Source organism: Eretmochelys imbricata, chromosome 6 (genome assembly GCF_965152235.1).
Source record: "Eretmochelys imbricata isolate rEreImb1 chromosome 6, rEreImb1.hap1, whole genome shotgun sequence".
In the NCBI taxonomy this organism is placed as follows: domain Eukaryota; kingdom Metazoa; phylum Chordata; order Testudines; family Cheloniidae; genus Eretmochelys; species Eretmochelys imbricata.
Window position 1 is genome coordinate 90,177,980 of NC_135577.1, and position 18,152 is coordinate 90,196,131.

At 52.1% G+C, this 18,152-nt stretch overlaps 1 protein-coding gene across 1 annotated transcript in view; it reads right to left on the reverse strand.

Annotated features, from left to right (window-relative positions):
- LTBP2 (latent transforming growth factor beta binding protein 2) overlaps positions 1-10,988 on the reverse strand; it is a 129,899-nt gene extending 118,911 nt beyond the window's left edge. The window contains exon 1 of the mRNA XM_077820347.1: positions 10,465-10,988. Within this exon, the coding sequence (XP_077676473.1) occupies positions 10,465-10,988 (524 nt within the window). The remainder of the gene's footprint in view (positions 1-10,464) is intronic.
- Positions 10,989-18,152: the final 7,164 nt, after the last annotated feature.

Here is an 18,152-nt window from a genome sequence, read left to right on the forward strand (position 1 = left end):
TATGAGTAACTTGAGGTCCCGACAATCAGGGGCCATTAAAGATCTCACAGCACGGTTTTCTAGGATTGGGTCTAATCCAGCACTGGTAATTATATTTTGCTCCCATAAATCTCCCATGCTGTTTCAAATGGATACAGTACTATTCTTCATTTCCTGCTTCAAACTGTTGTGGAGTGTTGTTTCTACATAGCTCACCACAGAACGGGCTGCATTTCACTGTGTGCGAGTAAAGGCAGAAAGCGTGATTTCTGTAGCTGAGTAACTTGTTGTAAAGCACTTACCGATCCTTCAGGATCAAGCTCTTATTAATATTCATAGATTTTAAGGCCAGCAAGATCGATTATGTCATCTTAGCTAACTTCCTGCATAACACAGGCCATAGAAGGAAATCCCGCATCAAGCCCATATCTAGTCTGCCTAGGCTTCACCTAGGGTTGCGAACTTTCTAACCGCACAAAACCAAATACCCTTGCCCCTTCTCCTCCTGAGCCCCACCCTTTCTCTGAGGCCCCACCCCCACTCACTCCATACCTCCTCCTTCTGTCGCTCGCTCTCCCTCACCCTCACTCACTCGCTCATTTTCACCGGGCTGGGGCAGGGAGTTAGGGTGCAGGAAGGGGTGAGGGCCCCGGCTTGAGGTGCAGGCTCTGGGGTGGGGCCAGAAATGAGGGGTTCAGGGTGCAGGAGTGGGCTCTGGGCTGGGGCAAGGGTGCAAGCTCTGGGGTGGGCCAGGGATGAGGGGTTTGGGATGCAGGAGGGGGCTCAGGAGGAGATGCAGGGTACAGGCTCCAGGAAGGGAGTTTGGGTGTGGGAGGGGCCTCAGGACTGGAGCAGAGGGTTGGGGTATGGGAAGAGGTGAGGGGTGCAAGCTCTGGACGGCAACTTACCTCGGGGGGCTCCCCAGAAGCAGCGACATGTCCCTCAGCTCCTAGGTGGAGGCATGGCCCGGTGGCTCCGCGCTGCCTGCACCCGCAGGCGCCACCCCTGCAGCTCCCATTGGCCATGGTTCCCAGCCAATCGGAACTGTGGAGCCAGCACTCAGGGCATGGGCAGCACATGGAGTACCCCTGGCCGCACCTCCGCCTAGGAGCCGAGGGACATGTTGCCGCTTCCAGGGAACCATGCGGGGCCAGGCAGGGAGCCTGCCAGCCCTGCCAACCGCAGTTTTAACAGCTCAGTCAGCAGTGCTGACCGGAGCCGCCAGGGTCCCTTTTCGACTGGGCGTTCCAGTCGAAAACCGGACACCTGGTAACCCTAGCTGCACCCTATCTTTAGATGACTAAAAACATCCAATCATTATATTGTTGCAGGCCTCCCATTCAATTATTGACCAGACCCAGCCCCGCTCGCTTTGTGAGGTGGGACATCACCACAGCTCCCCCCTCCTCCCTGAGGTGGCCTAGATGCACTTTGCAAATCACATTCAGCAGGTTTGTGAAGGAACATAAACATTTCCTGTTCTTGCCTCAAATTACTGGCACAATCAGAAGGTGGTTTCTGCAGGCAGGAGCAGGCGCCGCCCTCAGAGAAGCTGCTTTGGCCTCAGATCAAGCCAACAATTCCTCATGGAATGAAGTCCGGAATCTTTGTCTAGATCTCGCTCGCTCGCTCACACACGCACGCACACACAGAGAGAACGCCTCTCAGTGTCTGCTGGTGAGAGTAGATCTCTTCCCAGACCATAGGGTGGGCAACATGTTCTGGGGTGCAGAGTGCGAGGCTGGAATAGAGCAGGTGGCCCAGTACCCAGCAGGCCCTCCCACTCTCTGAGGGCACCGCATCAACATGCCTGGTTCTTGTGAGCTATCGGGGGACAGCTGCACCCCAGCACCCTGGGGGCTGGTCTGACTCTCTGTTGGAAGGCTGCTGCTGCCAGGCCTGCAGGAGCAGCCAGAGGCTGTGGGGATGAAGCAGAAGCACAAAGAACAAGCACAGAAAGGAGTGAAAGGCCAGGGCTGACTCACTAGGAGTCATGGTTATCTTGGCAGCAGAATCACGTCTGAGGAGCACATGTGAAGCAGTGCATGCAAAAGGGTATGATCACTAGGTGCTTTGTGTCACTCCCCCCGGCCCAGCTCCCTCTGGGCTCATCCTGTTGCTGCTGATCTTCTCAGTGCCTGCCCCAAGGCTCCTCTATACTGCACCTGGTGCTGTCTGTAGTGACAGACTCACTGTCACAGCCTTGCTGTGTCCTCCAGGCTCATGGGCAATCCTAATCCTTAGCACTTTCTAGACACGATCTCATATCCTCTAAACCCCGAGAGGCAGGTCAGTATCATAAGCACTACATTGCATATGGGGAAACTGAGGCTGGGAAAGGGACTTGCCAAGATCACACAGTGAGTCAGTAACAGAGCTAGGAAAATCTCAACTCCCAAAATGGTGCCAAATTCGCCAAATTCTCTAGAGTGGGGAGGGTTGATTAGCCAAATATTTGTGAAGCTCTTGGAAGCAGTAAAATGCTAGCGAGGTGCTAAGGGTTATTCTTATCCCAGATTTCAGAGTAACAGCCATGTTAGTCTGTATTCGCAAAAAGAAAAGGAGTACTTGTGGCACCTTAGAGACTAACCAATTTATCTGAGCATAAGCTTTCGTGAGCTACAGCTCACTTCATCGGGCCGCACTGCTGGGGCCACGGGTGGGAAATGGAGCAAACTTTTCTCTCACCTCTTGATGAGACGGTGTTAATGGACAGCCAGGTGTGCTGGAGCCTTGGGAGACTGGGGGAGAGGATGGCTGGGGGGCTACAGAGCTGGGCAAAGTGGTCTTGGTTTTTCACTGAGCAGGAACCAGCCCTGGGAGCATCTGGTTACATTTAAAGCATTTACTTGACATTTTCATGGCTTGAACGCCATGTGGTTTTTGTTGTCTTATGAAGAATTCCAAATAAACCCCTGCAGGTTTAAGGAGCACGGCGTGTTTACAGCTCAGAGGGATGGTGCTCCAGGGAGTGGCTGGCTTCCTGCAGCTTGGCAGAATAGCAGCCCCCAGGTGCGCGCAGCTTGCAGCGCGCCCATGGCCAATGCCTCCCAGCAACCACGCAACTCAGAGAGGAGCCCTCTGGTTGCTGCCTTCTCCTCTGGCATTCTCCAGCCAAGGGCATTCACATGGAGCAGGAGCTGGGGTTCCCTCACCCCCCGCTTTGCAGCCCCAAGTTGGAAGCAATGCTCTAGGCTAGGTCGCTCTGGGGCTGCCCCACAACGAGGAGTTCTGTATGTGTGAAAAGTCAACCGCTACGCAGGTGATGGGGCCTCTGAACTGAGGCAAAGGCAGCAGGTCAGAAGTGGCTGCATGGCGTGACATGGGTCCATGCTGGGATCTCTGCAGCACTGAGCCCCCAGTGCTCTGTGAATAACACCAGCCACAGCTAAACACACAGCCTGCATGACAGGCACCCACCCACCCTGCAATCTCAAATATGGTGTCCTGCCAGGGCTGCCCAGTGCTTCCCACCCAGAAACCTGAGAGCACAGACAAAAATGCCCAGCCATGGGGCCGGCCCAGGCCACCATGCATCGGCCAATCCCCAGAGCCTGGATGGGGACTAGCTCTGTGTCACTAGCCCTCTAAACCCTATAGCCTAGACACAGTGCCTTTCTGGGGGCTGCCCTGCGCCACCTGCCTTTGAACCCACGAGCCCTGTTGGAAGACTGCCCCATGCCGCTGTCCCCTGTGCTGCCAGTCACCACGCATGTATGGCCCACTATGGCAGCATGGGCACAGTGGGTTGGCCACATGTAATCCATGCTCCCTGTGCCCTGCTGAAGGGAAGCAAACTAGAATGGCATTTCCAGCTGCGTGCAGAATATTAAGCAGAGACCAGGAGTCCCACCCTCTGCACTAAGCAGCAGGGAGGGAATCAAGCCCTGGAGAAAGGCAGTGACTGTTCTCCCATTCTGTTGCATGCAGGTCTAGCGGGGGTGAGAGGCGCACGGATAATATAACTCAGACGGCAGGTACACACAGCCTGGCCATTCTGTGGCAGGAATGCCCAGCAGTTCCCAGTATCACCACCAGGTGGTACCAAGCTCAACACAGCCCAAAAGGCCCAGAGTAAAAAAGACATTTCCACAAGCAGGTCTCCCTGCCCAAGCCCTATCAGGTCAGCCACAGCAGGCTCTTGTGTGAATGGCAGAAATGCGCATGGGACTGGGCCTCAGGAGGGCCCACGCTCTAATCCTGGCTCTGCCACTGAGTGCCAAGGGGGTCTTTGCTAAGTCACCTCATTTCAGTCTCCATTTCCCCACCAGTAACACAGAGCTGCAATACTTATGTACCTGCAGGGCTGCGGGGAATGGGGATGAGTTTGTTAGGGTACAGCTCTCACCTGAGGTGCTAGATATGCTCTGTGATCTCCAAACACTGCTATCTCCAAACACAGTCTGGAGATAGCAGCCCCAAATTGCACTCAAACTGAGCACAAGAGAAGCTGCCCCTTCTTCACTCAGTAGGGTTTCCAGGTGCTCTAAGAAACAAGCAGCATCTGGGGCAACAAGGGGGAAGAGGGTTCCCTTTTTTAACAGAGCCATTCCTGCCCTGATCTTGCCAAGAGATCTCTAGGGCTCTGCGCAGGGGCAGAGGTCCAGACATGTGGTTCTCTTTCCAGGCTCAGGGCCTTAGTCATTGTCTTTCCTCCAGATGCCATTTCCCTGGTCCACAAGTGCTGGGAGACAGAAAGACAGAAGCCTTGTCTTGTTTCTCTGGAGTTCCTGTCCCAGCCTCATCTCCAAAGTTAGCGGGTAACTTCCTACATGTCCACAGTGAAAACAAATCTTCAAGAATGCACAGTCTGCATAGCAAAGCCCCCTCTGACCCTGACATCAGGAAATGCCACAGCCACGGCTGAATGTGCAACCTTAACTCTGCCCCCTTGGCTTATTACAATACAGCCCTCCTTATTAATGATTAGTACTGCAGGAGCACATAGCAGCCTCAGTCAGGATCAGGGCCCCACTGCACCGTGTGCTCCACACACACTTAAGACAACACAAGCCTTGAAGACTCTGTGGTCTTATTGGACACCAGATTCAAGCAAGTGTAACAAACACTAGGGGGAAGGAGGACAAGAGAAGCAGCAATAAGATCATGGAGTTGCACATGTTAATGGTGTGCATAGCTTCCCTATGTGATCACATGCTTTCCCAAATATTACAATAGTATACATTTTTTACAACCTTCTAGGCATCATCCTGTAGTACAGGGCACTGCGCAATGCATTTCTAATACACAGGCTCCATTAAAGTCATTCATAGATTTAAAGCCAGAAGGGACCATTAAATCATCAGGGTTTGACCTCCTGTATGGCACAGGCCAGAGAATTTCATCCAACTTTATATGAGAAGTTCACCGTAAACCCTTCTTACACAACACAGAGTGAGAGTGAAAAGCTGCTGGCATAGACAAGCCTCTGAAAATATGCATCTGAGTTAGCATCATTAACTGCCTCAGCTCCTGAGCAGCCTTCAGACTACATTATTAAGGAACACATACTGGAGGGAGAACACATCATATACGCTGTCTGAATAAACAGATTCTGTAGACTAAAGAACAAAGACATCAGTGTGAACAAAAAAGATTAAGCAGCAGTTTCTTGTATATTGAAAGCGCCCTAAGATTGCAGGGGCACTGTATGACGTGGTATTGTATTATTCCGAAAAAGGCACATGACTATGTGACTGAAGATCGTATTGGAATGAGGCAGCCGTGTTAGGGGCAGAGTTAAGGCTGCCCGTGTAAGCCTAACTGGGATGTTTCCCAACTTCTGAAAGCTTTGCCCTGCAAACCTTCATGTCTCTGTTCCTATCTTTTCTATGTCACGTTTGCTAGAGGAGGAGGGACCCATGGTGGGGGTGACAGGGGAGAGATGGGCATAAACTGTATCAACCAAAGCATGGTACAGGGCGAGTCCTATGGTGTTGATAGGGGAGGCAGGAGCAACATGTGTCAGGGCAGGAGTATCCAAGAACTGTTGAGGGATACATGCAGTGTGTCAGTCTCATGCCTGTGCATGCATATATGCCAGGATTGCTAACTTCCACTCTTCATGTCCTAACCAATCTCCATTGACCTACCGCTCCCGCTGCCAGGAGTGGGGGGAAGGAGGGGCTCACGTACAACAGCCCCGGGGGAGGCTCATGAAGATGCTGTTCTCCATTTGGAAAGCACTGAGCACCCCGCGGGCACTAATAATAGGACCTGTGTGATTAGGTCTGAGCTCAGGAGCCAGCTGGCTGTTGGGAGGGGGGAGCCGAGAGAGTAGGGAGCACAGGCTCCGCAGTTTTAGAGCCGTTTCAGAGTAGCAGCCGTGTTAGTCTGTATTCGCAAAAAGAAAAGGAGTACTTGTGGCACCTTAGAGACTAACCAGTTTATTTGAGCATAAGCTTTCGTGAACTACAGCTCACTTCATCGGATGCCGACACTCTCAGCAGCTTGTGCAATGGGAATGCACCCAGCTACACTGTAACACATCAGCCTTGAGTCGGGAGCTGGCCAGCTTTTGCTCACAATACACCCAGCTCTGTGGCATATTTACACCTTGGGTGCATCTGAGACATTTCAATGGCTCAGAGGCTCCCGAATCTGGGACACCAAGGCCCAGGGTGGGAACCTGCCAAAAGCCCAAGGACTACATCAAAAGATGTACAAACATTTTAAAATCAACGTGAACACACCCAACCTGAACATGGGCTGATCCTTGGCAGTGGGCAGGAATGCTGTGATCCATGGTCGAAGGGCATGTGTACGGATACCAGTCAGGAAGGGTCGGTTCTAAGCAAAGCTCCACAAAGCGACTGCAGCTTTCAGGATCGTTCTGTTTCCCTTATTCTAATAAAGCTCCTTGTTCAGGGTTAGAAAAAAGCAGCTTCTGTGATTCTTTGCTACTGACGCAGGACATGGTGTCAGAAGTTGACTCATTCCAAGCCAGCAAAACACAATACCAAAGTTCAGCTCTCCCTAAGACTTTAAGCTGGCTTAGCTCAATGGCCTGGGTGGAAGAAGCCCTTCCCCAGCTTTCACACTGCAGCCACAGTGAACACAAAGGATGGCCTAGGCCCCAGGATATGTCACTGCATTCACTTTTACCACAGGGAGTGAAGCTAAACACACGTCTGGATCATCGTTGTCCCAGAGAAAAGAAATGAGACAGCTATGCCATCGTTCCTAGGAAGTATGAGGGTGAGCATTTTATTGCAGAAAGGAATGGGGTGTTTCTGACAAAGGGTGCAGAGTCACAGCATGAGGGCACGTCTACACTGGAGCTGGAGATGTCATTCCCAGGTCGGGCAGACGTACCCATGCTAGCTCTGATCAAGCTAGCACACACAATATAGCAGTGTAGCTCTGGCAGCGCAAGCGGCGGGATGGGCGAGCCACCCCAGGTTCCACCCATCTGAAACCCTTGGTACCTAGCTGGGGCGGTTAGACCTTCCCGACATTCACACTGCTGCAATTATACTTCTATAGTTAGCACTGATAGAGCTAGCTCAGGTATGTCTGCCCAAGCTGGAAATTAAACCTCAGGTTATGTCTCCACTGGAGCCAAAGTGTGGTGGGCCTGTATTAGGGCCCTGTATGGAGAATCAGAGCACTGAAACTCAGCAATTGGTAAGAAAAAACGAATAAGACACTATCTAGAAACTGGGGTTTTAAACAAGGAACTTTCAGAATTATAATAATTAGTGTCTGAGCTACTGTGGAATGGCTGGTTCATCTTGCCTTATCATCTGAGTGAGTGAAAATGAAAGGCACTCTGCAGGAAAGGGGTGCAAGTGTGATGCAGGTAGAAAACACCATAAAATAAAGCCTCTTCAAATCACAGAGTTTCCTGGGCAGAAACACGGTGGATGTAACAAAGGCAAAAATCAGACAGATGAGATGGAATCATGAGAGTCTTGTAGAATGACCAGAAAGCCAAAACTCAAAGACACTTTCCTACCCAGAACATTATATCCAATAGGCTTTGGAAAAGAATAGCACCAGGCTTGTGTTAGGAAAACAAACATATTGGTAGCCACTGACTATTCCAGTTAGGCAAAAATTCTCCACCTCACTAGATACCCGCCCCCCCCCCCCACACACACACACACACACACACACCCACACAAAGTGAGCAGGTCAGAGAAAAGTTAACAATGGCAACTTTTCTTGTCCTGGCATCTGGGCAAAATAAATAGTCACTGACAATGACCCACGAGATGCCAGCTCCATGTTCCAAGCTTTTCAAATGCAGTGTGATTTCAAGGATTTTACTTCCAGCCCTCATTACCCGCAAGTGAATAGACTGGTGGAGGGAGCAGTTCAGATTGCTAAGAGAATGCTACAACAAAAATTTACCTATTACTCTTCTGAGCTATTTGGCTTCCCCACATCAGTCATGAGAGTAAACTAAACTCAGCTGCTTGTGGGTCAACACTGCCAACCTCACAGGAAAATCTTCATCCTAAGTGATCCTGTTCACAGAATGAGAGCTGCTACTTCTAAGAGGTCTCAGGTTTTATTCTTTAGCCATCTGACTGCAGCCTGACCCACCACCTAACCTTAAACCAGGCCGCCCACTCCTGATAAAACTGGACATCAGCTGTTGTCCCTAAGTAGCTGCAGCCCAAGAACATGGTTGAGCCTGATCTGGGTACTCATTACAGAGGAAGCAGGCAGCATCTCCAGCTGATTCCCCAAGCCCAGCTGAATTGCCATGTGATTCCAAGAGCAATGATGCTTACACCACAACCTTAGTGGGGGCTGATCATTCTGCTAAGAAGTGTCCTGAACTGACTGAATTTGAGCAGGGGGTTGGACTAGATGGCCTCCTGAGGTCCCTTCCAACCCTGATATTCTATGAATGGGATTTGATAATCTAAGTGAATCCACTGGACAAGCCCCTCCTCAGGGCCACAAGGTGGGCAGAGCTGGATGAGTGAGGAAGCCAGAGGCTCGTCCAGAGCTATAGTTTGTTCTTAACTATTGTTAACCATGTTTACAGAGCAATGGGGGTAATAGGGGAGGGGAAGAGATGTAGGCTGTGCCTGCTGCTACTTTGAATCTGTTGCAGGAAGCCAGTAGGATGGGGCAGAGGAAAGCTCTAGGCAGGAGCTCTGCAGTGAGGCTGGGGGAGGGAAGCTTTAGGAATGGTGCTGCTTTCCTTACTCTAGTCAGGTTTCTTGTTCAGTGTTGGAAGAAAGCGTTTCTGTGAATCTGCACTAAGCTCACATGTCAGAGGGCACTTGAGCAATCAGCCCACAGGCAGCCCTCTCTGCCATTACCCTGTGACTATGCTGACAGGGTGGCTATGAGTGGCAATTTGGGTGTTCCTAACTGATTAGGGAGGGTGGCTTCATGAGCACCACTACACCAGTAGAGCGGGCTGAGAGGTGCACCCTGGGCAGGGGAGCATGGAGGGGAATGGCAGGAGAGGAAGGAAGCACAGGGCCAAGGGCTCTTCTGCAGAGCCTCTAGGCATGCCACAAGTCCCCTTCTCCCGCCTCCACATTACCATGCCAGGGACTGGAACTGGAGGCAGCTCTGCCGGGCAAGTCATAGGAAGCCTCCTCCAGCTGAGCCAGCAGGAGCTGTGGGAAGCTGGAAGCTACTGCACACAGAACTGACAAGGGGCCCATTCCAGGTGTAATGCACCAAGAGGCAGGTACCTACAGTCGGAGGCCATGGCAACCCGGTTACATTCCCCAAAGCCAAGCAGGGGCCACAACAGCCGACCCCACTGCACTGCCCCTTGGACACACACTGCACAGCAACTCAACAACCTCCTGAACTCCCTGCAAGGCTACACACAAAACACCCATACGAGCAGGGCGACAAAAGCCACAGCCTGCAATGCAACACAGTTGTGTGGCCCACAGGAACCCTGCCGTGCCACAAACCCACACAAGGTGGGCAGCACAACCAGCACATTCCAAGGCAACACACCCAGGTGAAATGACACAGACAACACATCATGTGCCTGCTCTCACACACGCTCTCTGTGCTGAGACGGAGCACAAACTCCTCCTGCACGTGGGGGACATACACACATTGTTACAGCAAGTAACTGAGCTGACTCCTAAGCTGCTTTGGGGCCTGGGCTGTCTGCCAGGGGCAGGCGAGGGTCAGCACAGCTGAAGTTGAGCACAGACTGGCCCTTATTACTTACTGCACATGGGACAGAAAGTGGGTAAGTGACCTAGGGAGAGAGAAACAATTGGAGCTCTGCCTCCTAGGAATTGCATAGGTGCAGTGGCAGTGGGCACAGATTGTTTGGTTAGTGAGCAAATAGTGGGTGGATATGGGACCAACACCAGAGGTCCCTCCTGTGGCTGGAGCTTTGGGACTGGAGTCTCCACTTACTGAGGTCCCCTGAAGATGGGACCTTTCTGTCCCTTTTGCTCCCAGCTCAGACCTCTTAGTTGGTGCAATAGAAGGAGTCACGTTAGGCACCTGGTCCTGCAGCGAGACCCCTTTGGCTGCACTTACCCCATGAGTCGGCCTCTGGCATTCTGCACCTTTGCCCTGGGCACTGTCCGAGCTTTGAGCCCATTTCTTTGCCGCTGGCGTGAGGAGTCAGTCTTCTGCCTCTGCACAGGGGTCTGAAGCAGGGTCCCATCTGGAGAGTCTGCAGCTGCCCTCAGGTTGCTGGCTTGGCCTCGGGCACTCTGGGGAGCAGGTAGTTTGTGATCTGGAGGAATAGACGGCTGCTCCCTGTTGTCCCCTCCTGTCAAGCTCCTCATCCAGGCTGGGCGATCCATAGGAGAGGCTGCTGGGAGGTGCTCCGAGGCAGAAGGCGGGCTGTGTACCCGGAACAGGCTGTACACCTTGCCCGTGGGTCCCAAGTTACTGCCCGGGTTCCGCAGCCTTAGCCGACTTGTGACTCTGCTCCCAGCTTCGGTTCGGAATGAAGAACTTGGATCAAATCTTCCGGCAAAGTCTCTCTGAGAATCCCCAAGCCCCAGGAAAAGAGCTAAAGTGAGAGGGAGAAAACTGCGCCAGGAGCCCCTCATGGTGCCTGCCTGAGAGGAAAGGCCAGTCTTGAAGGGAACAGAGAGCACTCAGCGTGTGGCTGATAGCCCCATGAAGCCAAGTATCCAACGGGAGTTTGTGGGAAGGAGTCTAGGCAAAGTTCCTTGAGCAAGTCCCCTGAAATAGCCTTCCAAGTCCTTCACTTTGCCATGTGCTGAGGGGTGGGGGTGCGGGGGGCACTTAATCAGTACCTGCTGCCTGCAGGAGCAGGAGAGCCTGGGGCGAAGGTAACACAGCAAACCCAACAGCGTGGGCTGCACAGAGCGGCTGCAGCCGTCCCTCCTACCACTGAAAGGAGAACTCCCAATCCCTCCTCTCCCCTGGTTGTCAGAGCCTGCGCTCTCTGCAGACAGCTCCAAGCACCTTCTCGCCTGCCTCTGGCACTGGCAGAGTCTGGAGGGGATGGAGGGTTTTATTTTTGGAAACCTCCCCCTTTTGTGTCTTTTTGATGCTGACATCGCCCCTCTGCAGAGGACACAGCTCGGCCCCCTCCTTACCAGAGGAGACATTCCAGCAACACCCACTTTGGCAAAGGGAAACAAACTACAACAGAGAAACATTAACCCATGAGCGACCGGGGAGGGCAGCCCTTCCACCGCCGGCTCAGAGAACTTGTGTTCAGCCTCCCTGCTGCTGAACAAGCCTGTGGCTCAGCTTCCCCAGCTCACAGCAAGTGTTAGAATTTCACAACAGCTGTAAGCGTTCAGCGAAGGTGGGCAGGGAGGGGCACCTGGGGGAGCCCCGGAGACAAAATATACCCCGGGCCAGGGCCCTTCACCCCTATGCCACAGGGCTAGGATCTTCTGAATGAACCCCAACACATTTAGCCCGCACGCCCAGAGAAGGCAGGAGGGGTGTTAGTCCCATTTCCCAGCAGGCGAACGTGAAGCCCAGAGAGGGGAAGTTTGCCTTGCTGAAGATCACACAGTGGACCAGCCTCTTAGCTAGATCCCCCAAGTCCCCAGCTCCGTGCTTCATTGTCTTCATTGCTTCACATCCAGGGTGCCAGGCCAAAAAAAGACTAGCCAAAGCTCTAAGTCCTTCAGCTACGAGACCAGTCTTTTTACCAGGAGAGAAGGGCAGGGAAAGTACCAGGCAGGATGGAGAAGAGAAGCACTAGCCTCCTCCTCATCTGCCTCCAACGTGAGCAGCTGGTGTTTTCAATTAAGCAGTGATTGAAAAGACCACCTCTAGTGCCAAGAGATGGGACTGATCTAGCGGGAAAACAGAGCCAAGGGTCCTGATCTCAGCTCTACCAACTGACTGCGTCCACGCCAGGTCGCCTCCCCACTCCTCTGCTCACTGTGGTCATCCCTCAATGGAGACAAGGACAGACTTTCCTCCCAGGAGGGTCTGAAGCTGAACTCAGTTCCCTGGCGATCCAGTGGTGGAAGGGGCTTCGGCGGCACACAGTATTAGCGGTGGTCTGACTTCTCTCCTCACTTACGGGCACAAGCTTGATAAATGCATACTGGGATCTCGTGGTATCTCAGCACACAAGGAGGACAGAGAGAAGAGTGGCATGTGCCCATGAGGAGAGGGGCGTTGTTTAGTACGTGCCGCTGGGAGGGACCTGCTGAGGGTGTTTGCCAGTTAGAATATCTGGGGCAGACCTCACTGCAGCTGCAGGGTGGTCAGTATCTCAACAAATCCCAGCAGGTCACCTGACCAACCGTATATCCACTTTGTTCCTACATGACTCACCAGTGGGAAAAACTACCCCACTGGACCCCAGGACTAGCTCCTGCCAGCCCATGCCAGAGTCTGACTCACCCCGCCCTGAACATCCATCTGCTTCTGATGGCCCGGCAGGTCTGTGACCTCTGCACAACTGGCAGATCCAGGGGAGCTGCATCCAGACCCTTCCCATCACCAGCCTTACCAACACAAGGCCCTCTCCCCCTACAACAGCTCACCTCAGCTGGCCCCTCTCATTTGCCCACTCCTGTCCTCTCTGCACTCTTCTTCCCTCAGTGTTTCAGTAGCAGGGGGCTGCCTCTCACCTCACCCAGCTCCAACTGCTTCCAGACAGACTAGAAGCAGAGGCTCTGCTCCGTACAGGTGAGCAGGGAACCTCTCCTCCTACCCGCTCCCCATGCTGCCCGGACCCTCCAGAACGCTGGGGCAGCTCTCAGTACCACCACTCTCCCGGGTAACTCCTGATGGAAGCTGAGGTCCCAGCTGTCTCCTTCCCTGCTTCTGATGTAAGCGCTCTGTCCTCCCTGCCAGTGGTTGTCTAAACCCCGGCACTAAGGGCCACCTGCAGGCAGGGCTTAGGTGAGCCCAGTCTGAAGTAGTAGCAAACCCAATAAGTGACATTTCTACAGCTGAGCCTGGTCTCTGCAGGGCCACATTTCAGCCCTGCCCAGGTGCCCATAGCTCAGGGCAGTCATGCTCCTCCCTCCCCCTAGAGTGAGCAACAGGGATGGATCCTCTGCTCCTCCTCTCCACCTCTGCTGCAGCCCTCAGGGGTAGTGGAAAGGGGTGTGAAGAATCCCTGGAGCTGCACCAGGAGCAGAGGTAGGGCTGGGGGGAACAGATGTGGGACTGGAGGAGGCAGAGGGACAGGCACATGGGATGTCACTTTCATTGCTGTAGAGAATAATGGACCCCCCCACACATACACCCCACTTTAAGCACTGCCCTCCCCTGCTCTTTGCTCTCTCAGAGCTCCTCAGTCAGGGCCAGAACTTTGCCCCTAAGGCCGTAAGCTTCAAGTCATCCTAGTCCTTGAACATCCATCTCCTCCTATGCAGGCAAAGCTAATTACTAGCTCCCTCAAGCCAGGAAGTGGGGCCAGGTTACCGCCCCACACAGCCCCTGCAGACCCTCCATCAACCACCGTCACCACCCACCCAGCTCTACAGCCAATTCTAATGCCCGCTCCTCATTTTCAGAACTCTCCTGACTCCACTTTACCTTTCTGCTCTCCACCACTGCCTTCCTAGCCACCTGTTCTGCTGCCTGCTCTCACCACTTTCCTGTGCTTAGTCTCCTTCCTGCCCCTCTCTATGGTGTGGGCAAGGGAGGACGGACCAGACAAAGAAGGGAGGAAAACCGCTTGCTCATTTGTGCTGCTCTCTGTAGCTGGTGCTCTCTCTCTACCCACCTACCAGCTCCCTACAGGCCCTTGAGGCACATCGTCTCTTCAAATCTCATCTTAAAGCTAGGCCAGAGAAAACCAGAGTGCTCTGTGCAGGATGTTATCGAGTCATCCAGCCACTATAGGGTTAATGAGCTGGCAGTGGAAACACATGGGCTAAGCTGGAGTCCATAGGAGCGTCTCTTTTCTTTTTGGCCCAAACTACCAGGGAGAGAGGCGAAGTGATGTGCTATTACGGCTGACGTTACAGCACTTACCTGTGTCTACCCAAGTCTGTGAGGAGCAAAGGGAGCTGGCCGGACTGGCATTTGACCCTGCTGGCAATTGTTGGTTTATCAGTGAAGCCGTTTGTTGACGAAATCCAAGGGGTGCTTTGGGATTTCCCAATGCGCAATCAACCCCTCCCTCTCTGTAGCTGGGGCTGAGTCTCTGCCCAGGAAGCAGTTTGTGATAGCATGTACGTAGCTATTGGATCCAGAGAGCCCAGCCTGATAAAAGCCATTGCTGGTTTCTTTGTTCTAAGGGAGAACCTCCTCTCCATCTTCACCTAATTACTTTCTTATGCAGCAGTGGAAAAAATGCTTAGTGTCTAAACCTGACACTAAAGAATTATCAGTGCCATAAACAAGGCTTAGAAAACAAAGAGCTGGAGCCCAAGGCTTTGCTCAAAACTAGATTCTGCCGAAACGACTGCAGACATTCTTCTAGCTCCTGCCCTGTTGGGGCGTGAGCACAGGAGGTGCTGCCACTGCTGCTCCCATTTGTATCAAAGAATAAATCTGCCCTTTGCCCAGCTGATTAAACCTCTCTGGGTGCCAGCACCAGCCCAGAGCCACCAGTGGGCCAGGGAGAGTTAAGGGGGGTGAGGGGATCAGTTTCCTTTCTGAGAAGGAGAAGGAGAGAGAAGTATAAAGCAAGCAAAGCAATTAATGGTCCCATCCCTCCAACATCTCACACAGGCTGCTTTGCCTCCTGGGGAGCCAGGTCCAGGGAGCTTGCATAACTTTTAAAATAATTTTTACTCCCTGTTTACAATAACCCCTCAGCAGCTGGACATTAAACTCTTTCCATCGTTAAATGTGTAAACACTAGCTTGTTATTGTAGGGATGCTCTGGAGCCACACCCCCCCCTTTCTGATTTAGAGTTGCTCATGAGTGTGGGACATGAAGCTGTACGTTCCTGCTTTGTTACTGCAGAGTTGCTTTTGGGCACCCTGGGCTATGGTGGGGGTTCTTGGGAGCATGAGGCTGAGCCCCCTGGCTTGTTATTGCCATTTTGCTTAGGCAAGCTGTTCCTCTCTACACATCTCCAGCACAGGTGCTATGCAAACACCTGAAGCCTTGATTACAGCCACAGCGGTTGGTAGGTGTTGGTTCAGCCCACGCTGCAGGCTAACATTCAGCGCAGGGCTCCGTGTGCTGCCCTCTAGGCATTGGCACTTCTCTGGCTGCAGTGACTCATTTCATACTCGTCCTGTCTGTCAGAAATGGGGAAGCACAGAGTCCATGGGGAATTGCAACAGGAGTTGGATTTCAATGTGCTGCTCAGCAGACAAACATGAAATAGCTCAGTTCTCAGGAACTCCCCGGACAGCAGAGCTTGGACAGTTCAGGGCGATGCACCTACAAGATCAAACCCTTGCAGAGATTTGCTTTCTCATCATCGTTCCACTGTTAGACAACAACCCTGAATTTGACAGATGATCTCTGGTGACTGGGCCATCTGGCCATTTGCTGCTGGGAACAGAGGGCTTTTCTAGGAAGTTAAGGCAGATTAACTAAAGATGTGAATTTTGCGTCTTAGATAAAACACATTAAACTCCTGCGTGGATGCTCTCATACAGATGTAAAGCAGCCTTAGTTCATTTCAGCTTAATTCACTTTAAATTCACACCTTTAGTTATTTGTTAATTTTCCATGTAGACAAACACTTAGGTAGTAGTGCTTGGCATCAGCTCAGCTTAGCTGCAAACATCAACAGCTCCTAGACCCAGAAAGGCAGTGTCTAAAAAAAGAACAAGCTCAGAGGCTGACCTAGATGGGCACCCCCCACCCCCCCAAAAAAACCCACATGCTTTCCAAGTCCCAGCTGATGTGCTGCCACGAAGCAGAGAACAAGACTGACCATGGAGACACCACTGGATGAGTGCGTTCTTCAGAGCAGCATAGGGGACAGATGGAGCAAAGTGTAGCTATGCTGGTATTGCGATTCTCCTTTTCCTACAGGAGAGAGAGTTGCTCAAGGGGCAGAGTTAAGGCCACTGCTAGAACAGAGCGATGTGGGTGCGTGAAGTGTTAGGGAACTCAAGACAGGAAGAACATGGAGGCTGGATTCACCTCCCAGCTGAGGAGGGCAAGGTCCAATCCTGAACTTCAATTTTCCCTAGAGGGATTAGCATGAAGAATCAATTCCCTTTTAGCCCTCAGGCCTGTGGGAGGGAGGCCCTTCAGGGCAGAGATGGTGGAGGCCAGGGTCCCTTTAGCCCTGGATTCAGACATACAGAGTTTATATATTTCAGTGCCACTGCATTCTTGCCCTTTGTGACTGCATCACCCCTGCAATTTGACTCTAAAGCTATATAGCACCTGGGATTCCCACTCCCAGGGACAGTTGGCCCCCAGATGTGGCTCCTGGTGCCACGTTCTTTAGATTAATTAGCTCCTTTTCATTCTCTGCAGAAAGGTTCAGAACCCACATGTGCTTATTCCTCCACTGCTGAGCACATCCATAACACGCTGCAGATGGGATGCATTCCATAGATTCGGGAGCTGGCTGCTGAGAGGAAAAGGAGAATGTTTTACTATGTACAGGGCTGGACAAAGCCTACGGGGGCCCTGAGTCACAGCCTGCACTCCCTCTGGTAGAACCCCCCCACACTGCCACTGTTGGTAGGGAGTGGAATCAGCCTTTTGACACATCTCACGAGGTTTTATCCCTCAGCAAATGGAAACGCTTAGACCTTCTTTAGGGTGCGGTAGGTAACATACACCATTAGAAAAAAGAACGAGGAGTACTTGTGGCACCTTAGAGACTAACACATTTATTTGAGCATAAGCTTTCGTGGGCTAAAACCCGTTTCATCGGACGCATGCAGTGGAAAATACAGTAGGAAGATACATACATATATACACAGAGAACATGAAAAAATGGGTGTTGCCATGCACGCTATAACGAGAGCGATCAATTAAGATGAGCTATTATCAGCAGGAGAAAAAAAACTTTTGTAGTGATAATCAGGATGGCCTATTTCCAACAGTTGACAAGAAGGTGAGCTTGTATCCTACTTAATTGATCAGTCTTGTTATAGCGTGTATGGCAACACCCATTTTTTCATGTTCTCTGTGTATATATGTATATCTCTTCCTACTGTATTTTCCACTGCATGCATCCGATGAAGCGGGTTTTAGCCCACGAAAGCTTATGCTCAAATAAATTGGTTAGTCTCTAAGGTGCCACAAGGACTCCTCGTTGTTTTTGCTGATACAGACTAACATGGCTACCACTCTGAAACCATACAGCATTAGAGGCATTCAAGATGTTATGGGACCATTCAGAGAACAGATGTCTCACACAGAGACAGCAGATGCAACCTCAGGGGAGCTGGCCAGGGCCAGGGCCATGGCAATCAGACAAAAGTACAAAATGAAGGAAGCCCAAGAGCCAGTTGGATAGGACCCTGCAGAGAGGACACCACCAAGCAGCAGAGACAGCTTCAAGACTCAATAAAGCATCCAGAAAAGCCTCCAAGGATAGAACTCCAGGCCCTTGACTTTGCCATGAAACACACAGCTCAGCGTGTTTGGATTACGGGACACTGTTCCACTAGAAACACGACATTCCCACTACGCAGGTGGGCAGCTACTGAGCAAGAGGGGAGTAGCTCCACACAGAGAGAGTGCAGCCACATCTGCCAGCTCTCAGAGCCCCAGAGCACACTCCAGCCTGGGGAAGAGCTCAGCAGGCAGACTAGCCATATGTGTCAGTGATGGGCTGCTGTCAGAAACAGAGGAGAGAAGCTGTCCAGCAGCTCTTAGTCATGAG